Below are 22,974 nucleotides of genomic sequence, written 5' to 3'. Positions count from 1 at the left end.
GAGACACGAGCAACTTACTGTAGATGATTTCAAGCTGCCAAAAAAAGAGAGAAAATATAGAACTTAGTACCCTAAATAGGATCTTTCACAAGTGCCAAGGGGTGGTTCCTTCGTTTAGCGTATGAGGTGCGTAACACTGGCTGTTGTGAAGACTATTGTAGTGTATATTATGGGCTGTATTTGATAGACAAGGCTAAAGGAGTGTCATTCTGTAAACACTGGTTGGGTTAGCAGTTACCAGTTTTCTGGTATTACTTAAACTAACCAGTTTTTTTGAGTTTTTAAAGATTTTTTTTAGTGGGGTGCAACCTTCTAAATGCAAGATAAGGCACACAAAAAATCACCACCTCCAACAATGCATAGCACCATGTCAATTAGCTCTGGCCCAAAACTTGATAGGGAGGAAAGTGGAATGCAGTACTAACCAACAGGGCCACGTTCTGAACATTTGGAGGTCAATGTCATATTTAGGGGGCCCACACATTTATTTTATGTGTAAATAAAAAAGAGTTCAAAAGAGTTGATCATCCATTTTTACTAGAAAAAAGTATAAGCTAAGGCGAATACATACACACACACACACACACACGCACACACACACACACATACACACACACACACATTTTCTAGGCCACTTATCCTGAGTTTTTAAGTGGCATGTGCATCAGTTTTATTATTATTCTTGAGCAAAGTCTTCAAAGATGTGTTCACAAGACACTGTGACTGACATACATTATAAGACAAATGTATGTTCAATGTATTTATGATTTTACAGTAAAGAATACGCTTCAATATTCAATGCAGTTCATATGTATACGTATCCAGAAACAATACAGATTTAGAAACAAAACTGCATAAGAAACATTTCATCCATTCAACTTTTTTACTGTAATAACAAATTACAGCCGCAGTTCTTTACAACTTGCATTTTGTGAATAAAACAATACAATACAAAATAATGAAATCAGGAAAAAACTGAGAACCTGATCCTTGGTACTGAAACTCAGAGAAAAATGCTTTAGAAGTTCAGCACTTTAGCTTCATATACCAAACCTGAAGTACGAAACCTGGGTGTGATCTTAGACTCTGAGCTCTGTTTTATCTGCATGTAAACACAGTCACTAAAGTAGCTTTTTATCATTTGAGAAATATCACTAAAGTTCAGCCTTTTCTCTCTCAGAGCGACGCAGAGTTGATCACTGTAATGACCTTCTTACTGGACTTACTAAGAAAACAATACGTCCCTTACAACTCATACAAAATACCAAATGCATCAGCATCCTAACAAAAACAGCACAGAGAGATCAGATCAGTCCCATTTTAAAAGAGCTGCACTGGCTGCCTGTATCATTCAGGACAGATTTTAAAGCTCTGCTGCTATTTTTAAGGCTCTAAATGACCTTAAAGCTCTGATTACGTCTGTCTGTTTATGATCTTAGATCTGCAGATACTGACCTACAAACACCTTCTGTAAAATACAGAAAACGTAGAGAGACTCTTTCTCTCAGGTTTCTTGGTTCTCGCGCATGCGCAGACTGAGAAATGTGAAAGAAATCAGAGTAAGAGTTTACATGTACTGAGAAATCTGATTACTAAGCTAAAATCCAGCCTCTTTATGGGATTTCTTAATTGGATTTCTTGATCGGAGTATGGTATTTGCATGACCATTTGAATAATCAGATAACTGCAGAAATCTGATTATGATTGGATTATTGAGTGCATGTAAACGCACTCATTGTCTTCTATGATATTAAATTAGTACTTATAGTTTCCTTTGTTACTATTAAGCTTTATCACGAGCATCATATTATTATTATTATTATTATTATTATTATTACATTAATAAATTTCTATCAAACAGTTTGTTGTGCTGTCCTTGATTCATCACTCTTACAACACATTTATATAAAATATTTATTTTGACATATATTGTAATATTTATATTTGAATGTTTGTACATTGAGTGGCATATTTATTAAACCGTAATAACACCACAGCCTGTCGGAGAGCACTGCAGTGCTGCATCAGCGGTTTACTAATGCAGCTCTGTAGTGCAGAAGCTTGTGGGATGTAATAATGTGCTGCAGCTGTCTTACTACCTTGTAAAAGGATAAAAAAAAAAGTTTTGACAAATTTTAACAAAAAACGCTTGATAACGCTTTATAAACAACTCAGTCGACTTTCCCTGGAATCGCAGTCTGTCAAAATCACTACGGGGCTTTTACACTGACATTTACGGTAGCACATAGGCACCAGTGGAACTCGCCTGACTGTAACTACAGCGGCTGCGGGTATTTAACCTATTTACCGTCGAATGTTTTAATGCGTTTAAATTGTTTTTAGTTAGATTGACTGTGAATCAGTTCACGAAGTGGGGGTTGAAATGATACGTGAGAAGGGTGGAGAAATAAAAACGAACCAAACTCTCTCCGCTCTCTGAATGGATGACGTGTTCCATCAGGTCCTCCTCGCTGCTTTTCCTGCTCGGTGTAAACAGTGAGCGGTTCGGCTTCTCCGCCTTAAAACATGTAACTAAGCCTGGTTTATCTGCCTTAACAAGCTGAATTCAGATGTTATTTACTGTGCCAACTACATGATCTAATGAATGTGTGTGTGTTTAATGTCTCAGGTCGAAAGTAACGTTCAAAATCACGCTGACGTCGGATCCCCGGTTACCGTACAAAGTGTGAGTAGCAGATCCCACTGTTGGGTTTTCACAGCTTCTGTCTGATTTAGTCAACAAGGGAGGCTTTACTTTTGTCCTTGTAGTCGTTTGTTTGACTTAATAACATGATTATTCGCTTTTCGACCACATTTATTAACTGTGAAAGCTCTCATTCGGCCTCTAACGTCTCTAACAGGACGGCTCCTCTGACTGACTGACCATCTGACCAGCTGTTTACAGCTTACAGGCTTGTTTATTTCTTTATTGACAGCAGAGCCGTTATGATAAGGTGGCAGTTAGGTAGTGTTTGAAAGAGTCACCTCGCTTTTAAAAGCGTTTTCTTTTAAAAGGGGCTCCAACAGTAAGTATGTTAGCGTGCATACGTGCGTTGCAATGTCGTGACAAGCTACACGTTTTGACAAGTAACAGCTTGTTACTTGTCAAAATGGAGCATAGCGTTTAAACCATATGTATACATATCTGGATGCCGCGTTGTCTGTTGTTCTCTATCTGAGGCGATACGTCTGCGCGTCCGCCATGTTGGAGCGGTCAAGATCCGCGTGTGAACATATTCACTTGTATTGAGAGACGAAGAGTCTCAGGATTAAATCAGCCACATCTTCCGTATTACTCGACCGATTTTCACCTAATCTGTTTTGTTATATTCTCAGATATAGATTAATCCAGGCTGCACGGATCTGCTCTCGGTAGCTTTTATTACTTAAATAACTGATTGTGATAATTAGACGTCCGGATCAGCAGGACAGTATTCAGTCTGGACCTGACGTTAAAAGTTTAGCTCGAGAAACATAATCAGACACACATCAGCAAATCCATCAATGTGTGAATCACTTCTAATCTTAATACACAAAAAAAAACAAGAATAAATAAATAAAACAAACACCCCAAAATACAGTGAGAAGGGCAGAGCTGAAGTTGGCTTCCTATTCGCCGGTTTATTGTACAAATTTTCCCATTCCACCTTAAATGGTGCAGCTTCAGGCACCGGAAAGTGACTACTGCACCATTTAAGGTGGAACGGGACAATTCAAACAAGGAGCTGGCGAATAAGATGTTGACTTCAGCTTCATGTAAGAAGGTGCTAACGTTGATCTATTATGAATATCTACACGGATTAAGGAATGATATAACTTACTGAGCTACAAAGCTTTAACCATCACTGTAAATAAACTAATACATAAAGTTAAGATCCCCTGAATAGACTGTTAAATGAAAAAAGCTTAATATAAAACCAGAGGAAAAACACACACCAAATCACATCAACAGGTTCTCTGTGCCTCATTAACCACACGGCCACATCCACACAAACATCACACAGACATGAGTGTGGATCACTGCGTTCCCTCCGTTATATAATCCTGTCCCACTTTCTGAGTGTAATATTCCTGAAATAGTGTAATTTTGGACAGTATCTTTCTTAAACTGTCGCTCTGTAATGGTACTGAATGCAGTCCAGCAGCGATGTTGACCGCCCTGAAATGGCACGCGCAGTGGAAAAAAGCACATGAATTCCGATCTGAACACTCACATTAATCGGATACTTATCTGATCTAGGACCACATACGAAGGTGGCTCAGGTCGGATTTAAAAAGATCAGATTTGCGTGTTCACACAGCCCTGAAAACATCAGATCTGAGTCACATTAGGGCAAAAAATCGGATTTGTGCCACTTCAACCTGGTAATGTGAACATAGCCTTGGTGCTCTGACCTGCCTAAAGGGCAGCAGGTATGTTTGATTATTGGACAGCCATGTAGCTAATTCAGAAGTTTTTAAGCATGTGTGGTAGCAGAATCGTTTTTTGGCATTTATTTTTACTCTCAAAACAAACTGTAGCTTTGCTCAGCTCTGCACATGACTCTTTGTACCTGTAGATGTTTGTGTGAGTGGCCGCGTGCAGCTGTGTAGTGTGTCGTTTCGTAGTGTATCACATTCATATCCAGTTTTAGCTACAAAGTAAGAAGAAGGCCCAGTTCACTTACGTCCCTCTGCCCCGTGCTGGGTTGGGATGCATATCAAAAGGTTCTCAACCTAGAAAATATCGCGTAAGATATGAAGTAAAGTGATACTACACTACAAACTTTCGAACATGTTTATTTACATCTATTTATACATATGGCCTCTTTGACCCACTGCATATAGATTGCAGCGCTATATTTACTGTCTTCCTCGTCAGGCATCTTCCTCTTCTTGGGGAAGTATTTCAACAAACTCATCGGAAAATTGAATCAGGAATATTTTAATGCAGAACAATAACAGAGTTGCATGATTGATTAAATTGCAGTTACTAATCAAATGTTGGTGGTTTAAAAAAAAAAAAGGGGTTACATCTGAACACATTTTTTATATATATATATGTATGTATATATATTATATGTTATATATAGTATATGTATATATATATATATATACACACACACACACACACATGCACTTTTTTTTTTTTTCTTTGTTTTTTTGACAGTACAGAAATTAAAACTTTGCGTTATTGTTAGGTTAGCTGGACCATTATTTCATGAGATATAATAATAATAATAATAATAATAATATTAATTGGCCATTAACATTGATAAATGTTCATGTAAATATAAAATAATGTTATGTAGCGAAGGTTCTTTTAAACTGTAAAATCTGTCTAACTTAACGTTAGCTAGTTTACTCTACCCTTCTCTCTTCTCTCCTCTCTCTGTCTTTCTTATCTCTCTCTCCCTCTCATTTTTGCAGAACAGATTCTGAATTCTACGAGAACATTCTTACTTGACAACTACTTTAATAACATTTTACATGGACTTCTGATGGTGTTGTTTTCAAGCTAGTGAGCTTCCTCAGCTCTTGTCCTCTTACATAAAACTCATCTCAGGCTCTCTTACCTCAGGAAAACATTCATTTTTATACTTCCGTTTGCCATTGCACATAATCTGCAATCGTTTCTCATTCAAGCCTCTAGACAGGCTTTTGATTTGCATTACAAGTCTCTTGAGAAATTTGCAGTAAAGTTAAGTAAAAGTGTAGCTCTGAGCTTCTCACTTAGCTTTCTTAACTTTAGACAGACACAGCACACTTCACATTCATCCATATGAGATTAATGTGTATGAGCAGAGGTATAAACTACGGTATTAAGTGTAGCCTCAGATTTTTTTCCATCAGAATGAATGATTTCATTTTCTTTTATTCATGAGTCGTCAGTTTCTCAAGTAAAAATGGATGCTAAGCACTTGAATTTTGACCTTGGTGGGTTATGTCTACTTGTAAGCGGGAGAGAATCTGCAGGCTAATGCTCAGTGTAAGAACTGTTTTTAACATGTCCATCATTATTTTTCCTTGAGTAAATCTCTGTCATATTAAGAGCCAGTTTATTACTGTATCAACTCGTGTGATGTTTTTACATGACGGTCAACATAAATGACTTCAGTAATAGAACTTACCCAGAAAGCATTGTAACTTGCCCATGCTTACAGTGCAATTTCTGGAGGAATTGTTAATTAGCCTTAACAGTTTAGTCATAAAATGCTTTAAAATATTTAAAATTTGAAGCTACAACATTAAATTTGCTCTGTTCAATCTGGGATTTGTGTAGCAGATTACTCCATCTGTTATCCGAGGGTTTCAGTCACGTGATTTTCCTGTTGTGGTCGCCATATTTGGGACCGAATTTCTGGCTTTGCTGCTCCACACGAACGTAACTAGAGATGGAAGATGGCTAAAATTAATCACCTCATTTTGGAAGAGAAAAAAGTTCCTCGACAAAGTTGATAAAATAGGCTGCGATCCTCATACATGCGATCCTTTATTATGCCTCATACTCAGCCCCTCTCCCTATTCTGGAGTCTCTCACAGCATTTAAAAGCACAGAAGCCCACCGGCTCTTCACGTCAGGGTGGGTAAAGGAGAAAACACTGTCATCATAGGAGGGTAACGACATCAGCTAATTAACACAGATGTGATCAATGCCAGCCTTTAGATCACTTTAGCTGATGTTAACAGCCGAGAGATAAACAGTCGTCCCCCTAACGGAGCTGCAGACCGCCGGTATAACTTCACTCTCTGTTTCTGGAGATTTAAATGACGTTTGAACGGAGAAACATAAGCGTTAAATATCAGACTGAATGTTGTGGGTCAAAAAACGACGTCGTGTTTCGACAGACGTGATTCTGTAAGTTTGCTAGTGCAGTTAGTTCAGAGTTCAGCTCCAGTTCTGAAACCCCTGCACTGCATAACTGTGGTTTCCTGGTTAAAATACCTGATATTATTAGCTAATTAATCCCTTCTTGAGCTGAACGAGGTGAACAGCAGAGAGAAACACTGAACTGTACAGTGCAGCGGCTCCAAGCCTGGAGTGAAAACACTGAATTAAAGGTCTGTGTGTCTCTCGTCTCTCGGCTTCTGTCGCGTCTTGCAGGTGAATCATTGACAAAGCACGGCAAATTGAAGGCACTCTCTGATTCGGTCCTCAGAATGGCAGCAGCTTCATTACTCTGCTGGTAGTAGTGGTTGGTGTGGCCAAAAACCTGGTTTGCTAGTTAGCAAGCTCAGGGCTCCACAGCTAACAGTATCAAAAATAAGGGCACTGCGTCACGTTTCTCGTCTCGTTCATGTTTTTCGGCATGAAATTACATTACGTTTACATCACGTCTTCTTCTGTGAGTTTATTGGCTGGTTGCAAAGCAGAAATCTGATTACTGTCTCACTCATGTAGACCTGGAGTTTCCCCCTTATCTGATTACTCAAGAGTAAACGTGTTAATCGGATTACTGAGAAAATCTGGTTTTCTGCAGTTATTGGATTATTAAATGCATGTAAACACACTCCGTGTTGAAATACAGGGTAAGTTTTCAGCATTTGACTTAAAGCTTTTGAACAAAGGCTTCACTCTAAAAAACATAGACACCCCCCTGTAAATATTACCTTGAGACTTGCTTCTAAAGAGTGAAGCAGTGACTGCACTACTGACACTACTGACTTTCTTGCTCTGTTTATGATTAATGATTGGCATAAAGACTACCAGATTTTGATAATGAGCTTCTTTTGTTGAAATTGTTATTTATATATTGTGTGCAAGTGTCAAGCACACAGGATATGGAAAATCTGTGTCCTACAACGTTCCTGTCACTGCATTGTCTCTCAGTTGGGTGAGTCATGGGAGACACTAGCAGGAATGAAGTCCACCTTAAATGGAGCAGCGGTTACATTCTGGCGCTTCAGGCGTCAGAACTGCTGGACTATGTAAGGTGGAACAATAAGGTTAGCTACATTAGCATGCTATTAGCGATTTCTTTTATACTTGTTATGAAGAAAAGAACCATAATACATTGAAACGACATTAAACTGAGATAATACAGTGGTTATCGTAATTTTTAACAGAGAAAATTCTCAAATTTGTGGGTTTCTTTGGTCTCTTGTTCAGCCGTCTCACCGTTTTTTCTTTTTTTCTCATAACACTCTGTTTGGAGTCTCGTGTAGCCCTAACACTTCACCCTACCCCTCTATCTCAACAAGAATCGGGACACCCTACACCTAGATGTGAACGCGCAAAACAGAGGGCTAAGGGCTGAGTGGTAGGGGCGAGGGGCGAAATGGGATTCGGCCTAAACCGAATAGTCCACTAGATAAAAGCGAACATTAATACAACAAAATCCACCTAATAAATGAAATCCCTGCAGTTCCCCAAAGTGGAAACGTTCTAGTGCATTTACTTGTTAAAAAGTAGTTATTTCTTTCCTTTTTTCTGAGTTATGTTTTTAGATTTTCTTTGAGTCTTGTCCTGAGAAGTAAGCTGCACTTGCATCATCAGCAGAGATGTACTCATGTTTTTTGTAAACAAGTGCAATCGCAGAGCAAATTCAGGAATCACTGATAGAATTTTTAACTGCAGAACCAAATTACTGAAAGCTCCTTTTGCGCTCCATCCTGCATGTGCACAGTTCTTCTTGTAAAATGCATAATAAAGAAGCAGCATGACAGTAAACGTGGGAGTTAATTTCTCTCTCAATAAATATTGAGGCACTTGAGCCCATCCAACAGTGTAACCTGGTATTTTGTAGAAAAGATGATGATTAAGGGGAGAAAAGGCCTGTTAGTTGACAATCAATGATATTTTTACCACATCCAGACCTGACAGTTTAATCCATAGTGTTGCAGTTAAAACTGAATCAGAAATCTCTTTACAATAAACTCGTAGACGGAGCATCCTTAAGCTAAATGTCTTCGCAACGTCTGACTATATTAAGCGTGGCAAGTGTCTGTAGGCCGCAAGTGTTCATAAACTCTCGTCATAAACATTTTGAACGGACCAAGAAAAAGACATTCAATCATTTACTCCCTTGCACTGGTTTGAGCCATTTCACGGCTAAAGGACATCAAACAAGCCATTTTTAATTACTGTTCATACAGAGTATTAAGAGGGGGTGCAGTGCTCGGTACGCAGAATACAGCCAGACAACACAAACAGAAAGGAAAGCAGAAAGTCCACAGTTTTTGAATGATAAAGATCACAAACAACAGCACCAAAGTGAAACAAAAAAGGCAATTTTTTGCATGACCTGTTGTTGAGAATTTTGGATTTTCCTACATACCGTAATCAGTTTAGTAAGATTATGTGCTTTTACTGTCAGTTTTTTAGTTACGGTTTTCCACCCAGCATGTACTGAATTTCAGTTTTGGTTTCGGCAAAAAGTTTTCATTTCATTCTATCACTAAATGAGACTTTGTTTTATGAGTTCTGGCTCTCTGTTGGTTCACACTGACACATTGGCTTCAAACCAGTAGTTGTAAACAAAACTCGTATGGCTTGAAAGGATTTGAAAAGACTTGATTAGGCAGTGTTTTGCAACACTAACTGGAATCTACACTGAACTTTGTTGTCCTCTGTACCCTAATAAGTAACTGTGCTTGTGGGTTTTACTTGCGTTAAGGGATGTTGTTAGGCACGAAGTGTAAAATCAATGTAACGCATGACCTCGGAAGGCTAATTGCCTTCATAAAATGGCCACAAATTATAACATAAAATGTCAATATTCAATAAATAAATGAATAATTTATTATTTGCTAATGATTGCAATAAACAATTCTTCTACATTGCAGCATTTTCACCCAAGGGTTCATTTCAGCCGATAAATCCTGCCAATTAGTGAACATGGCCTTAAAAATGCTGTTTTAAAAAGTGTAAGAAAGATGTTCTCACTGATAAACAGTGACATGAAAGCTTTGGTTTAAGATATAAATGATTTAAGATGTCTTATTTTGGGGAATGGGTGAGCGAATGGCACAAATTAGGACTAGGACAATCCTCAAGCAGAGACGCCAGATGGACATTTGAATTGAATATAAATCAACATGCACTGACTGGATTTGGCAAACGAGTTCTTAGTCACTGAAAAGTTTTTTTTGGTTTTTTGTTTTGTTTTTTTGTTTTTTTTTGATAGTCTATCTACAGATTTAGCTTCCTTTAAAATGTCTTTTGCCTTTTGTCTTTTGTTTTCTTTGCTGCCTGCTGTGTCTTTGGCTTTGAGCTATTCTGTTCTTCAAATGAAGCATGGGCTGATCATTTTAATGATACTGTAGGAAGAGATCTGATCACTCCTTATTATCTTAGCGCTTCAGCTGATTTGCTTTCATCTTTCACTGTGTTTCAGATTAAGTGTGCCCGAAAGCACGCCTTTCACAGCGGTGCTGAAGTTCGCAGCGGAAGAGGTGAGGCTATTGTGGACCATAATTGCAAAATGTAACCTGTGTGTTTTGATGAAACTGTTTAAAAAGAGGTTTCGCTTATTTTTCGGTGAGCTTGCTTGGAGTGTTGACATTACCCCATCTGTCCCTGTAATGATCCGTGGCCTCATTTTCACATTAGTCAGTCACACTGAAATGAGATAAACAGTTCTATGTGCAGTGAGCTTCAGGCTAATAGCCTAATAGTCACTTTATATCTTGTATACACTGAATTGATTGCTATGTGTGTGTAAGTTTCATTTTTTGTGCCTTATTTGTCCTTTTTTTTTCTCTCTTTTTTGTTGCTTTTCAGTCTTTGCTATTCTTTCTAAATGCCTTCCTGTCTCATTGGGAACAGGTGGTGCAGCGCTGCTCTCAATAGCGTTCTTCTCTCTCCGCTGAGAGTGTGAAAGGCCCATAATGGGCAGCCAGAGTGAAGGATCGCACTCATTTTGTAACGTTCTGTAACGTTTCGAAATACCGCAAAGCCTGATGATTGTGTCTAGCGGTGTTTTTTTCTTCTGCAGTACTGAATGTATGCCTCGCCAAACTTAGGAGTGCTTCCTTCAGATTAATTCTCCTCAGTCCTTCTTGAATAAAATGCCAAGGTTGACAGGACAATAATAGGCTTCTGGGGTAAAGTGAGGAATGGAGAGAGTGGAAAATGATGGATAGTTTTTAAAAAAAGTCTGCATTTCTCTGCATTTTAAGCCCTCAAATATCCATTGTGTTGTCAGAGAAAGCTTTGAAAATTTGTTCTTTCACTCATTCTCTCTCTCTAGCTGCCTCACTTGAGTCCCTGTGGAATGATGGACCGAGGATTTTGCTTTTTCACCTGTGAAAGAAAAGCATACGTTGAAAGTTCCCCAAAGTAAACACACACCCTCCACACATGACTATGCATTTGCTTGGCCCAGTCCTCTAATTCGGATTCAGCACGAGTGGCAGTAATTGATTTTTGATGACAGCAGGCGGCCGCCTCGCATCCCCTCGTTGCGCTGCTGCTTTTGCAGAAATGTCATCGTGACTTCTGGTGTGTTTTTCCCAAACCCCAACTGAGTTCAGTCTCTCCAGCGCCTTTCTCTCTCTCCCTGTCTCTCTGTCATTTCAGCCCACTTCAGCCTCTTTTGTCCTTTCCCTCTCGCTTTCAGCTGTCTAAATCTGCCAAAGGGAGACCTCAAATTACCTGCAATAAACACAAGTGCTAGTGGAAAGCCATTGCTCTGTCTGGGAGAGGCTGATACTTAGGGCTCAGAGTTGATATGTATCTTGTGTGGCCTGATGCAAGTGTGTGTCCTTAGTTTTCAGTTGAGTGTGACTGTTTGTATCTCTTTCTCTCTCTCCTTTAAAGTTTAGAGTGCCTGCCGCTACCAGCGCCATTATCACGAATGGTGAGTAGAGATGGATCATGTTTCCTTTTCCTTGTGTTTGTGGTTTTTTTTTTTTGGTCCTTTTTATTCATCTGCGTCAAACATTACAGCAATATCAATTCCCTACTCCCTCCCCCATCCTCTGGATCCCTGAACCCCCCCCCCACACACCAAAAACCACCCACCGCCCACCCACAGGCTCTGCCTGCCTCTCCCCAACTTAAAAAGTAAATAAATAAAATAAAGATTAATAATGCTAGACAAATTAATAAATATAAATGAATAAATAAATTATATAAAATAATTATATAAATTAATCGGTACATAAGAACAGAAAAAAAATAAATAAAAATGAAATAAGGACGTCCTCTAATCAGTGTTTAAGTTAGGCAAACATTTAAAATAGGAAACTAATGGTTGCCACATCTGGTCAAACATGTCTGCAGTACCTCTCAGGCTAAATTTAATCTTCTCCAAGTCCAGGAAAAACATGACATCAGTCAGCCATAGAGCATGTGAGGGCGGGGTGGTAGATTTCCACCCAAGAAGGATCCTTCTCTTAGCCAAGAGGAGAGCAAAGACAACTACGTCAGCCACCTGGGGCTTGGAGAAGAGGGATTCTGCCGGGAACCCTAATAACGTAAGCAGTGGGCAGGGATTTATATTACCACAAGCGCAATCTTAATGCAAACTTAGCCTAACCCTATGTGAGGACTGGGAACACCAGCTGGGAATTTTCCAACTTCCTGTGCTGTTGGTCTGCGGTCTGATGGTGCTTCATTCATTTAAAAGTGGATGTAGGCCTTATTTCAGATTTCAGTCCTGGTGGGCAGCAGCACTGCTTACCTCAGCACTCTGCCTCGTTAAATACACCTGAGTCAGCTCCTCAGCTGATTGGTAAGACTTTTGTGAATTGAATTCGGAGCATTATAGGAGGAATAAAACAGAGAAAAAAGCTCTGCAGAGCTGTGACCCAGAAGGAACCCAGTTTGACACGCCTGATGTACGCGATGGTAGTTTACCATTAAGAGTGCAAGAAATGGCAAATGTGCAGTCTGGTCAAAAACCTTCCAATTAGCCAAATATCTCACTGTGTTTGATATGCTACGCTATTTAAACACAAACAGAAACATAGGAAAAAAGTGCACTTGAGTAGGAGTGGGCAGTGTGACAATATTTTATCATTACAGTGATAATTTTGTAAGTCTGATGCACAGTATGCTTTTCTGAGCACATCCTAGTTATCATCAGTACTGTTTCATTATCAAGAGAGCATAATTAGATTGGATTTATTGCAGTGCAGCATATAAAATATTGAATAATAATCAGTGCAGTCACATTTTTTGACAGCAGTTTTTAAATATGACATTACTAATGTATGTTATGTGTCAAAATACCATGATACATATCGTGGAAATGCCGTTAAGTATTGTAATATACAATTTTGTTTAATATTGCCCACCCCTACACTTAAGCAAAGAATAGGCTTGAGCCAAATAATGATTGTGTCATCAATTGCTGATACTTTCCTCTGTCATGCTTGTTAATCACGAAGGGTGATTCAAATGTCTAAAAGTGTACCATTCACAACTTTAAGATGAACAAAAGTAATAACATTTGTCTCGCGATCTTTTTTCTTTGAACACGTTTTCTTTTACTGTTGCCTGTCTTCAGAGCATTCTGTAGCAGCACATGGTAGATCTTTTTTTTCCCCACTTATGGTCAAGTTGGGACGCTTGCAAAATGTAAATAAAAACAAAATGCAATGATGTGGAAATCATTTAAACCGTTTATTTAATTGAAAATAGTATAAAGACAACATATCAAATGTTGAAACTGAGAAATTTAATTGTTTTTGCCCATTTTGAATTTGATGCCAACAACACATTCCAAATAAGTTGGGATGGGGGGCAACAAAAAGCTGGTAAAGTTGTGTAATGCTAAAAAACGCCTGGTGGTTATTGGCAACAGGTCAGTAACATGATGGGGCATAAAAAAGCACCTCAGAGAGGCGGAGTCTTTCAGAAGTAAAGATGGGGAGGGGTTCACCACTCTGCGCAAGCAAATACAATTCAGGAATAATGTTTCTCAATGTAAAATAGCAAAGAACTTCTGCTTTTCATCATCTACGGTACATAATATCATTAAAAAATCACTGCATGGCCTCAGGAACACTTCTGAAAACCACTGTCTGTGAAAACAGTTCATCGCTGCATCCACAAATGCAAGTTAAAACTCTAAAACACAAAGAAGAAAGCCACATATAAACAGGATCCAGAAACGCTGCCATCTTCTCTGGGCCTGAGCTCATTTAAAATGGACTGAGGTGAAGTGGAAAAGTGTCCCGTGGTCCGACGAATCAACATTTGAAATTCTTTTTGGAAATCATGGACGCCGCGTCCTCTGGACTAAAGACCACTCAGCTTGTTATGAATGCACAGTTCAAAAGCCAGTATTCATGATGGTATAGGGGGGCATTACTGCGCATGGCATGGGTGACATGCACATCTGTGAAGGCACCATTAATTCTGAATGATATATACATGTTTTTTCAACATATGCTGCCATCCAGACGACGTCTTTTTCAGGGAAGGGCTTGATTATTGCAGCAAGACAATGACAAACCACATTCTGCATGTATTACAGCAGCATGGCTCTGTATTAGGAGTCCGGGTGCTGAACTGACCTGCCTGCAGTTCAGACCTGTCTGCAGTTCAGACCTGTCTGCAGTTCAGACCTGTCAGCCACTGATAACATTTGGTGCATTATGAAATGAAAAATATGACAAAGCAGACCCCAAAATGATGAGCAGCTGAAATCCTATGTTAAGCAAGAACAGGATAACATTTCACTTTCTAAACTACAGCAGTGTCTCCTCAGTTCCCAAACGCTTACAGAGTGTTATTAAGAGAAGAGGTGATGAAGCACAGTGGTAAACAGGCCCCCGTCCCAACTTTTTTGGAAACGTGTTGCTGGCATCAAAATCAAAATGAGCATATATTTTTCAAAAAACAATAAAATTTCTCAGTTTCAGCATTTATGTTGTCTTTGTAGTATTTTCCTAAACAAAATACGGTCTACATGATTTGCATATCATTGCATCCTATTTTTATTTACATTCTGCACGGCATCCCAACTTTTTGGAAATGGGGTTGTATGAGGGAAGTTACAAAGTGGAAGGCCATTAAAGTGGATTTTTTGCATTCAGAACTAAGAAATTAATTCGGAAAATTCCATTTTGACTGTCTTGCTAAAACAGAAGAAGTAGAATTGCAGAGGTATAGTCACTGACTGATATTGATTTTATGCTTCAATGGCTGCAATTATTAATCATAATATTAATTAACAACTGTTAATTAATATTATTAAACTATTAAGATGGCCACAACTAATCACAACAGCGGTTTAATTGTCTACCCACACTGCCATGTTTGTTTCCATGCACTGGTTTTTATCAGTGTGATGTGAAACAGACTTTTGTTTATCTTCGTTAGCTAGTCCGCAATAAATAGCAAGCAGTTTCAGCACTAAACACTGTGATAACAATATGCCTTTGGGGCAAGAAGTAGGAGCTGGATTGAAAACATTCAAATTATATCCCGACCGTAAGTTATTATGCTGCATTTACATTACAACAAAGCGAAATGCTTACCTCATCGACTGTTGACGTTTCAGATCACTGAAGAGACGCCATCTGTTTATAGTTTATAGCCCAGATTTGTGGAAAAATGGGTCGACTTTCAGTAGACAAAATAATTTTGTGAGTTCTTATGACACTTTTTCTATTATAAGGGTTTCAATAGAGTAACTGGAGGGAGGGAGTTCAGGGGGGAAAGCATTTATTTGTATCTGTTGTCATTGTGCATTTTGTTTCTGTTTAGTATTGAAAATAAAAAAAATGTTCACAAAAAAGAAATAAGGGTTTAAAATTATATTACCCAGCTATTTGCTGGAAAGAAGACAGTTACAGTTCTCATACGACCCCCACCTTTAGAATGTAGCTTATGAAATATGAAAGTTATGAAGAATATGATGTGTTTTTGTGCGTTTTGGATCCACCGGTAGTTTCAAGGAGTTGAAGAGGTTAATAACAATGTCCTGTCCTCTAGAAGTAATTCCAAAGTACCAAATTGTGGTTGGTCATTGTCAAAGCAGGCTGTTCTGAGCCACACTCAGTGCCGAAACTAACCCAGACTCCCGGGCGATACTCAGAAGTAGGATTTGAGTGATTTAATCCTTTATGATTAATAATGAACAGATAATAACTGTATGGGGTTGTACATAACTCAAGCCTTACTGAGTCCATTAGGAGTTTATCATTTAATATTAAATGATGAACAGATAATAACTGTAGGGAGTTGTACCTGACTCATTTGTCTGTTTGAGAGCAGACCAGATATAAACATGCTGCACTGTGTGATTGCTCAGCGTTCGAGCGTTCGAGTGTGATGTTCATCAGCGTTTTTTTTTTGTTTTTTGTTTTTTTTTGCATTTGCTTGCTCATCTGCCTGACTTATTGTTTATTTTCCACTTTCACTGTTTTGTGCACATAATTGCCGTCATGGTATTTCAAATGATTTTTTTTTTCTTCTCTTTGTGCAGATGGCATCGGAATCAATCCAGCACAGACAGCAGGTTCGTCTCATCTTCTGTCGGCTGAGTCTGAAATCTTTCATGTTTTCTAATACCAGACGAAGTACTTTCCCAAGCTTGTATTGAAACGGCCTTTCTTCTGAACCTCATCTGTTTGGTTCAGACTTGGCGGAGAATAACTGTTCATGAAAATCTAGTTCATGAAAACAGATGGGGATATCTGTTTAGTCCACCGGGGATGAGTCTCCGTGTTAGCTGTCGAGAGCCGTTTAGGCAGATAAGACGATATTCCAAGAGAATGCTGCTCTTTGAGGCCTCCTATGTAAATTTCACATATTAGATAATGAATATTGATGATGCGCTGTGAGCAGGCGTACCGCAATATGTCTTTTCCCCTTGTTATGAGATCACGTCCCTCTCGGAGGATTGCGTTTCGGATGTTTTCCATTCTAATTTATTCTTTTCTACATATTTTATACTGCAGCCTGCCCTCGAATCATGAAGTGATGTAACTATTCGGATCTCTATAGTCTTACCGTCTCTTATGTATTGACCTATGAGCTCAGCACAATTATGTAATAGCAGTTGGCATAAATTGAGTTTTGAAATTGCTTCATTGGAACATTAACTTATTTAGTGGGGCAGCACCTCCAAGGCTGTGCTGTCTTCAGGCTAAAAAGGATGTTTTATCAAAGTCATCTAAAATGCAATTTTTTCTTTTCATAGTACTTTGAATTTATTATAGTAGTATGTACTTTGTAACAGTATGAACTGAAATTCTATTTAAATGTATCGCTGCTGTCGGAACAAAACCTCGTATCTCCCAGATGGTAACTTTACAGGAGAAGGAAAAAACATACTTTACTTTTAATGTAAGTCAATGGAACCAGACTTTTTTTTTCAAGTAATTTTGGTCCATTTCTTTGGGTTGATTCATCATGAAATTTACATACAATGTAAAAGGAAACAGGCATTTTTGAATTATGTCAAAAATTAAAAAGGATTAAAATGGAGATGTGGAGTTTTGTTCTGACAGCAGCGATGTGTGCAAGTTTTAGAAGTGGGCAATAAGACAGTTCACTGTTAGAAATAAAGATACTGTTTAGGTACATTTTTCGTTCACCAAGCTACAAACAGTGTAAATGTTCCCTCAAAGGTACAACAGTGGTTTTAAGGTCTGATTGTGAACCTTAAATAAGTTTTTCCAGGTGAAAAGTTCGTATTTGTACCTTTTCATAACTGAATGCTTTAAAACAGAACAGTAAAATAAAAGCCTGGAGACGAGACGGGGTGTGTGGAGTCAGTACAGCTTAGAACATATCATTTCAGTGGATTATGGTTCAGTTATGTTCCCTGACTAAAGGTACTGAGATGGAGCCTTGAGGGATCCACCCCAGTGACCAGAGGGGCACTGCCCCAGTGACAGTTTAGTACCTTTATTTCTGAGAGTGTATGTTATTGTGATAAATTATCACATCTTGCTTTTTTAGTAGATCTGGATCAGTCCTTGTAAACATTGAACAGTGCATGTATCAGGTGAACTAGGCACATGCAGCGTACCGGAACAGTGATTTCATTATTCCAGTACTGGCACCTCAAACAGTTAATAGAGTACTGAAGCAACCGTGAACATCCCCAATAATAATCGATCATAACAGAGAACATTTAAACTTTTACTAAGGTAAATTTAGCAGCTCACAGAGTTGCACATATGAACATGTCTTGTTATTCAGAAACACTCAAAGGAAATCTTTTGTTTACTCTATTTGTCTAACAGAGGCTGCCCCTTCAGATGAGCTAATGCTAACACTAGAACTAACCAATACAGTGGTGGATGTGATTATTACTTGTCTCCTACACAGTTTGTCTCCTCAGTGGATAATGTAGAACGCTGGTTAGTTCAAGGAACATTTCAGAACAGAGAAATATCTTTTATTGTTTTTAGCTCTGGCTAATCCCAGCTAGTGTAGTTAGCCTTGTGCTCATTTAAGTGCTCATGTTAAGGTTTCATTATAGCAAAATATAATATTCTTTCTTACTCTTAAATTTAAAAATTTTGCAAACAGAATAATGAAAGAAAGAAAGAAAGAAAGAAAGAAAAAGAACAAACTTTATTGATCCCGAAGGGACATTGCAGCGTTTCAGTAGCAACACATATAATTTCACATAAATATACTATGCAGAGAAATAAAAATAGACATGTTAAGTATAAGAGTAGAAATAAAGTATATGTATTTGCTTATTTACATAGCATATGAGACAGTTGTCATGTTTACACGATAGCAGGCGCTGAGTGGTCTGAGGTACAATGAGTATAGACAACGAGGAGCTGCAGGAAAATTACAGTGTAAAGTGTGTAGTGAGATTCAGCCCTTTATGACGTTATCTTGTCTTATTAATTTTTTTATACATTTATTTTTACCAAATGTTTGTTCCTTTGTAAATATCGTTAAATAGATTTAAATTTAAAATAGACATTCGATTTAAAAAGTCATTGTACTTGTTTCTCTTATTAGCTTTGAATTTTCCGCTGTTTTGCTGATGCAGTTTATCGGTCCAACTTGTTTACAAAACTACACTAGAACTAACCAATACAGTGGTGGATGTGATTATTACTTGTCTCCTACACAGTTTGTCTCCTCAGTGGATAATGTAGAACGCTGGTTAGTTCAAGGAACATTTCAGAACAGAGAAATATCTTTTATTGTTTTTAGCTCTGGCTAATCCCAGCTAGTGTAGTTAGCCTTGTGCTCATTTAAGTGCTCATGTTAAGGTTTCATTATAGCAAAATATAATATTCTTTCTTACTCTTAAATTTAAAAATTTTACTTTTTGCTTGTATTCAAGGATTTTGTTCAGGATTTCTGCGATGCATCATAACGAATTGTGATTTCAGTATTCAAATTCTGGGACCTAGAACAGTTAAGAGTTGTCAAGTCCCCATGCACAGCGCTACTATAAATAACAAACACCAATAAAAAGTGTAGAAATAACGAGCTGTTAGCATTTAGACAGACAGACAGACAGACAGACAGATAGATAGATAGATAGATAGATAGATAGATAGATAGATAGATAGAAAGAAAGAAAGAAAGGCAAACAGAATAATTAAAGAAAAAACAAAAAAGGCAAATGAAAGAAAAAGAAAGAAAGAAAGAAAGGCAAATGAAAGAAAGAAAGGCAAATGAAAGAAAGAAAGGCAAATGAAAGAAAGAAAGTCAAATGAAAGAAAGAAAGAAAGAAAAAGAAAGGCAAACAGAATAATGAAAAAAACAGAAAGGCAAACAGAATAATGAAAGAAAACAAGAAAGGCAAACAGAATAATGAAAGAAAACAAGAAAGGCAAACAGAATAATGAAAGAAAACAAGAAAGGCAAACAGAATAATGAAAGAAAGAAAGAAAGAAAGAAAAAGAAAGGCAAACAGAATAATGAAAGAAAACAAGAAAGGCAAACAGAATAATGAAAGAAAAAACAAGAAAGGCAAACAGAATAATGAAAGAAAGAAAGAAAGAAAGAAAAAGAACAAACTTTTATTGATCCCGAAGGGACATTACAGCGTTTCAGTAGCAACACATATAATTTCACATAAATATACTATGCAGAGAAATAAAAATAGACATGTTAAGTATAAGAGTAGAAATTAAGTATATGTATTTGCTTATTTACATAGCATATGAGACAGTTGTCATGTTTACACGATAGCAGGCGCTGAGTGGTCTGAGGTACAATGAGTATAGACAACGAGGAGTTGCAGGAAAATTACAGTGTAAAGTGCGTAGTGAGATTCAGCCCTTTATGACGTTATCTTGTCTTATTAATTTTTTTATACATTTATTTTTACCAAATGTTTGTTCCTTTGTAAATATCGTTAAATAGATTTAAATTTAAAATAGACATTCGATTTAAAAAGTCATTGTACTTGTTTCTCTTATCAGCTTTGAATTTTCTGCTGTTTTGCTGATGCAGTTTATCGGTCCAACTTGTTTACAAAACTAAATCATGTAAAAAAAAAGAAGTCAAGTTCTGTGATGTTATATTTTTGCCATATAACCCACCCTTACAATGTGTGTTGGTTTGGCCTTGTACTCACACGTGAATTTGAAATTAAACAATAACTAAGAGTTTAAAGTGATGATCAGTGATATTTGCATCTGTTTTGGGTGAAACATTCAGGCTTTCCTAGGTGGCGTTTTGCTTTTGCGACTGTTTTAGTCCCTCACACGGTGCAGAAACCGGTTCTTTAGTGGATTTCTGGAGTCCGTGTTCTCAGAACAGGTTGTGAATTATAACTGTTTCTCTGTAACTTCACAGGAAACGTATTTCTAAAACACGGATCAGAGCTTCGCATCATTCCACGAGACAGAGTCGGAGCAGGCCGCTGTCCAACGAGTATCTGACTCTTCTGAGATTGCTCTTCACCTCAGATGACTGACCTGCCTGTGTATTTATTGTCTGGCCCTGAGCTGTCAAAACCTGCGCCTCATAACAGCCTCAGCAGCAGCAGCAGGTACAAATCTCCCTGCCTCGTGGACATCTACAGTCAGCCCCCCCCTCAGCCTTTTGATTTATGCTTTCTGGACACTTTGCTTGCAATATATTTCACTTTGCCCACTATTACAAATGACCACAAGTCCTTCTAGCCACCTAGCAATTTTAGCTGTGTCACATCTTCCACAGTTTTGTAATGTTGTATATTTTTTTATACTACATTCTCGATGTAAAATGTTCATTTGCAGTATTTTAGAAGTAATCATGTCTGCATTGGGTCAGTATATCTGGACTTTTAGCCATTTGGTCAGATTTTATTTTATAGTTGTTTTGCAGCTCTTTGCAAACGATCCACTTGTCCTCACCTCCAAAACTACCTGGACTGATATCAGAAACCTCTTCAAAACTGCAGTTTATCAGGCAAAGACAAAACCCTCTGTATTTTACAGTGCTTTAGCTTCATCATCCAACTGCAAGGTGTTTACAGGGGGTTTTGTTTAAGCTTTACAACCGAATAACGGCTAGAAGGCATAAGAAAGATTGCCAGTTTTCCACTGCTTAAAAAAAAACAACTGTCAAAAACGGAGATCTTATGCCAGTGACACATTATAAGCTGCATGGCTTGTATTTTGCCCACGGCGGTTCTTAGGATGCCGTTCGCTGGCTGTTGGAGATACAGTAAATAATGCAAACGTCTGTGTGATGAACTGAAGAAGCCTGCTCGTACTGTAACGGTGTTTCCCCATAAGATCACCTTGGCTAGTTTGAACTGTTTGACAAATACAGTAGGGAACGTAAAACTAAAAACTGGTCATCGTGTGAAAAATGGTTCTTCTAATACACATCTTTCTTTCCCTTAGTATTCAATTCTAATGCTATACACAGCTAACAGTCTCTCTTTGTAAAGTGGCTTTTGTCTGCAAGTCAAAGTCCCCCTACACTGGCTCTGTTTCACTGTATGACAAATATATTGTGGCAAATAAAACTATAAATAAAACCTACTTGTTCATCGTGTGGAAAAACGTGATTTGCTAATGCACATCTTTATTTTTACACAGTGTTAAAGAGTCCAAATCAAGGAAAAGATATATGGGTAGGCAGGCAGGCAGGTATGTTGGTAGATTTTATAAAGCTATTTATCTGGTCAATAAGCCTAGATTTGTTCAGAAAATCTGTAATATTAGAATAAATACAAATAACATTAATACAGTAAGTAGTTGATTTTGTGTGAAACCTCTCCTCAATACAGCTGTCTGTGGCTGGGAGTCCTAGAGAGCACAGCTGGCCTCACCTCGCTCTCTCTGGATGGGTAGGATTGCTCTTCCTCTCATTGCTCGGCGCTGTGCTGTCCAGCACAGGGGTCTGTTAGCGGATCTAACAGAACTAACAGTGCTCTCCTCCATGCGCTGTCCAATGACGTTGCGTTAGCAGCAGTTTGAAAAGATGCAGTGGCTGGCTTCACGTCTTGGAGGAAGCCTGTGTTCGCCTTCACCCTCCTGGTGCTGGTGGTATGGTGAGATCAGGGGAGATGTAACTAGTGGGTGGAACTGAACACGACCAAATTGGGGAGAAAATAGAAAAAAAAGTGTCCGCCCAGTATTATGTGGTTACCATCTAATACCTGATTTGGTCAATACTTAATTTGGTTAAATTAAATGTGCTGTTGATGAAATTATACAAATCTGTTTGATGACCGGCGACATCCAGGAGAAATCTGGAACCAAACTTGCTCATCAAACTAAACCCAAACATCAACTCCCAAGATTCCAACTACTTTCTTGAAAACAAGACATTTTTGTTACTTTTTACTGTGTTTGTGTTTAGTTATGTTGTAATGGTGTGTGGTGTTTGTACGAACACAAACACACTAGTTTTAAATAATGTGCTCAGGTGCCTCTGTTTAATAAATGAGCTTGATCCAGCATGTAGACACTGCTGAAGCTTCACGTTTCTACGCTGTAAAAAGAGTCCACTTTAAAAATCATTGGGCAGTATTTATCAAACCTCTCAGAGTAAGAATGCTGATCTGTGGTCAGCTTACAGCTTTTATATGACACTGAATAGAATTACATGAACTGATAAAAGCTAATCTTGGGTCGGTGTTCTTACTGGCCATTTTTTCTCAAGAACAC

General features: G+C 38.1%; 1 protein-coding gene across 1 annotated transcript; it reads left to right on the top strand.

Moving 5' to 3' along the window:
• The first annotated feature begins 2,274 nt into the window (after positions 1-2,274).
• On the top strand, positions 2,275-21,849 carry ufm1 (ubiquitin-fold modifier 1). Its single transcript, XM_036595157.1, has 6 exons — positions 2,275-2,528; positions 2,630-2,686; positions 10,317-10,374; positions 11,741-11,780; positions 16,362-16,394; positions 20,666-21,849. Coding segments are annotated over exons 1-6 (276 nt in total). The 5' UTR covers positions 2,275-2,526; the 3' UTR covers positions 20,752-21,849.
• The last annotated feature ends 1,125 nt before the right edge of the window (positions 21,850-22,974 follow it).

This window comes from Colossoma macropomum, unplaced genomic scaffold (genome assembly GCF_904425465.1).
Source record: "Colossoma macropomum unplaced genomic scaffold, Colossoma_macropomum, whole genome shotgun sequence".
NCBI classification, from domain to species: domain Eukaryota; kingdom Metazoa; phylum Chordata; class Actinopteri; order Characiformes; family Serrasalmidae; genus Colossoma; species Colossoma macropomum.
Note: the sequence above shows the minus strand (reverse complement) of the source record. Positions and strands in the feature narration are given on the sequence as shown.

What these genes read in the sequence shown, in the direction of transcription:
- ufm1 (XM_036595157.1), top strand. An exon ending in CAGCGCCATTATCACGAATG is followed by an intron (nt 11,781 to 16,361) that starts GTGAGTAGAGAT and finishes CTCTTTGTGCAG; the next exon opens with ATGGCATCGGAATCAATCCA. An exon ending in CAATCCAGCACAGACAGCAG is followed by an intron (nt 16,395 to 20,665) that starts GTTCGTCTCATC and finishes GTAACTTCACAG; the next exon opens with GAAACGTATTTCTAAAACAC.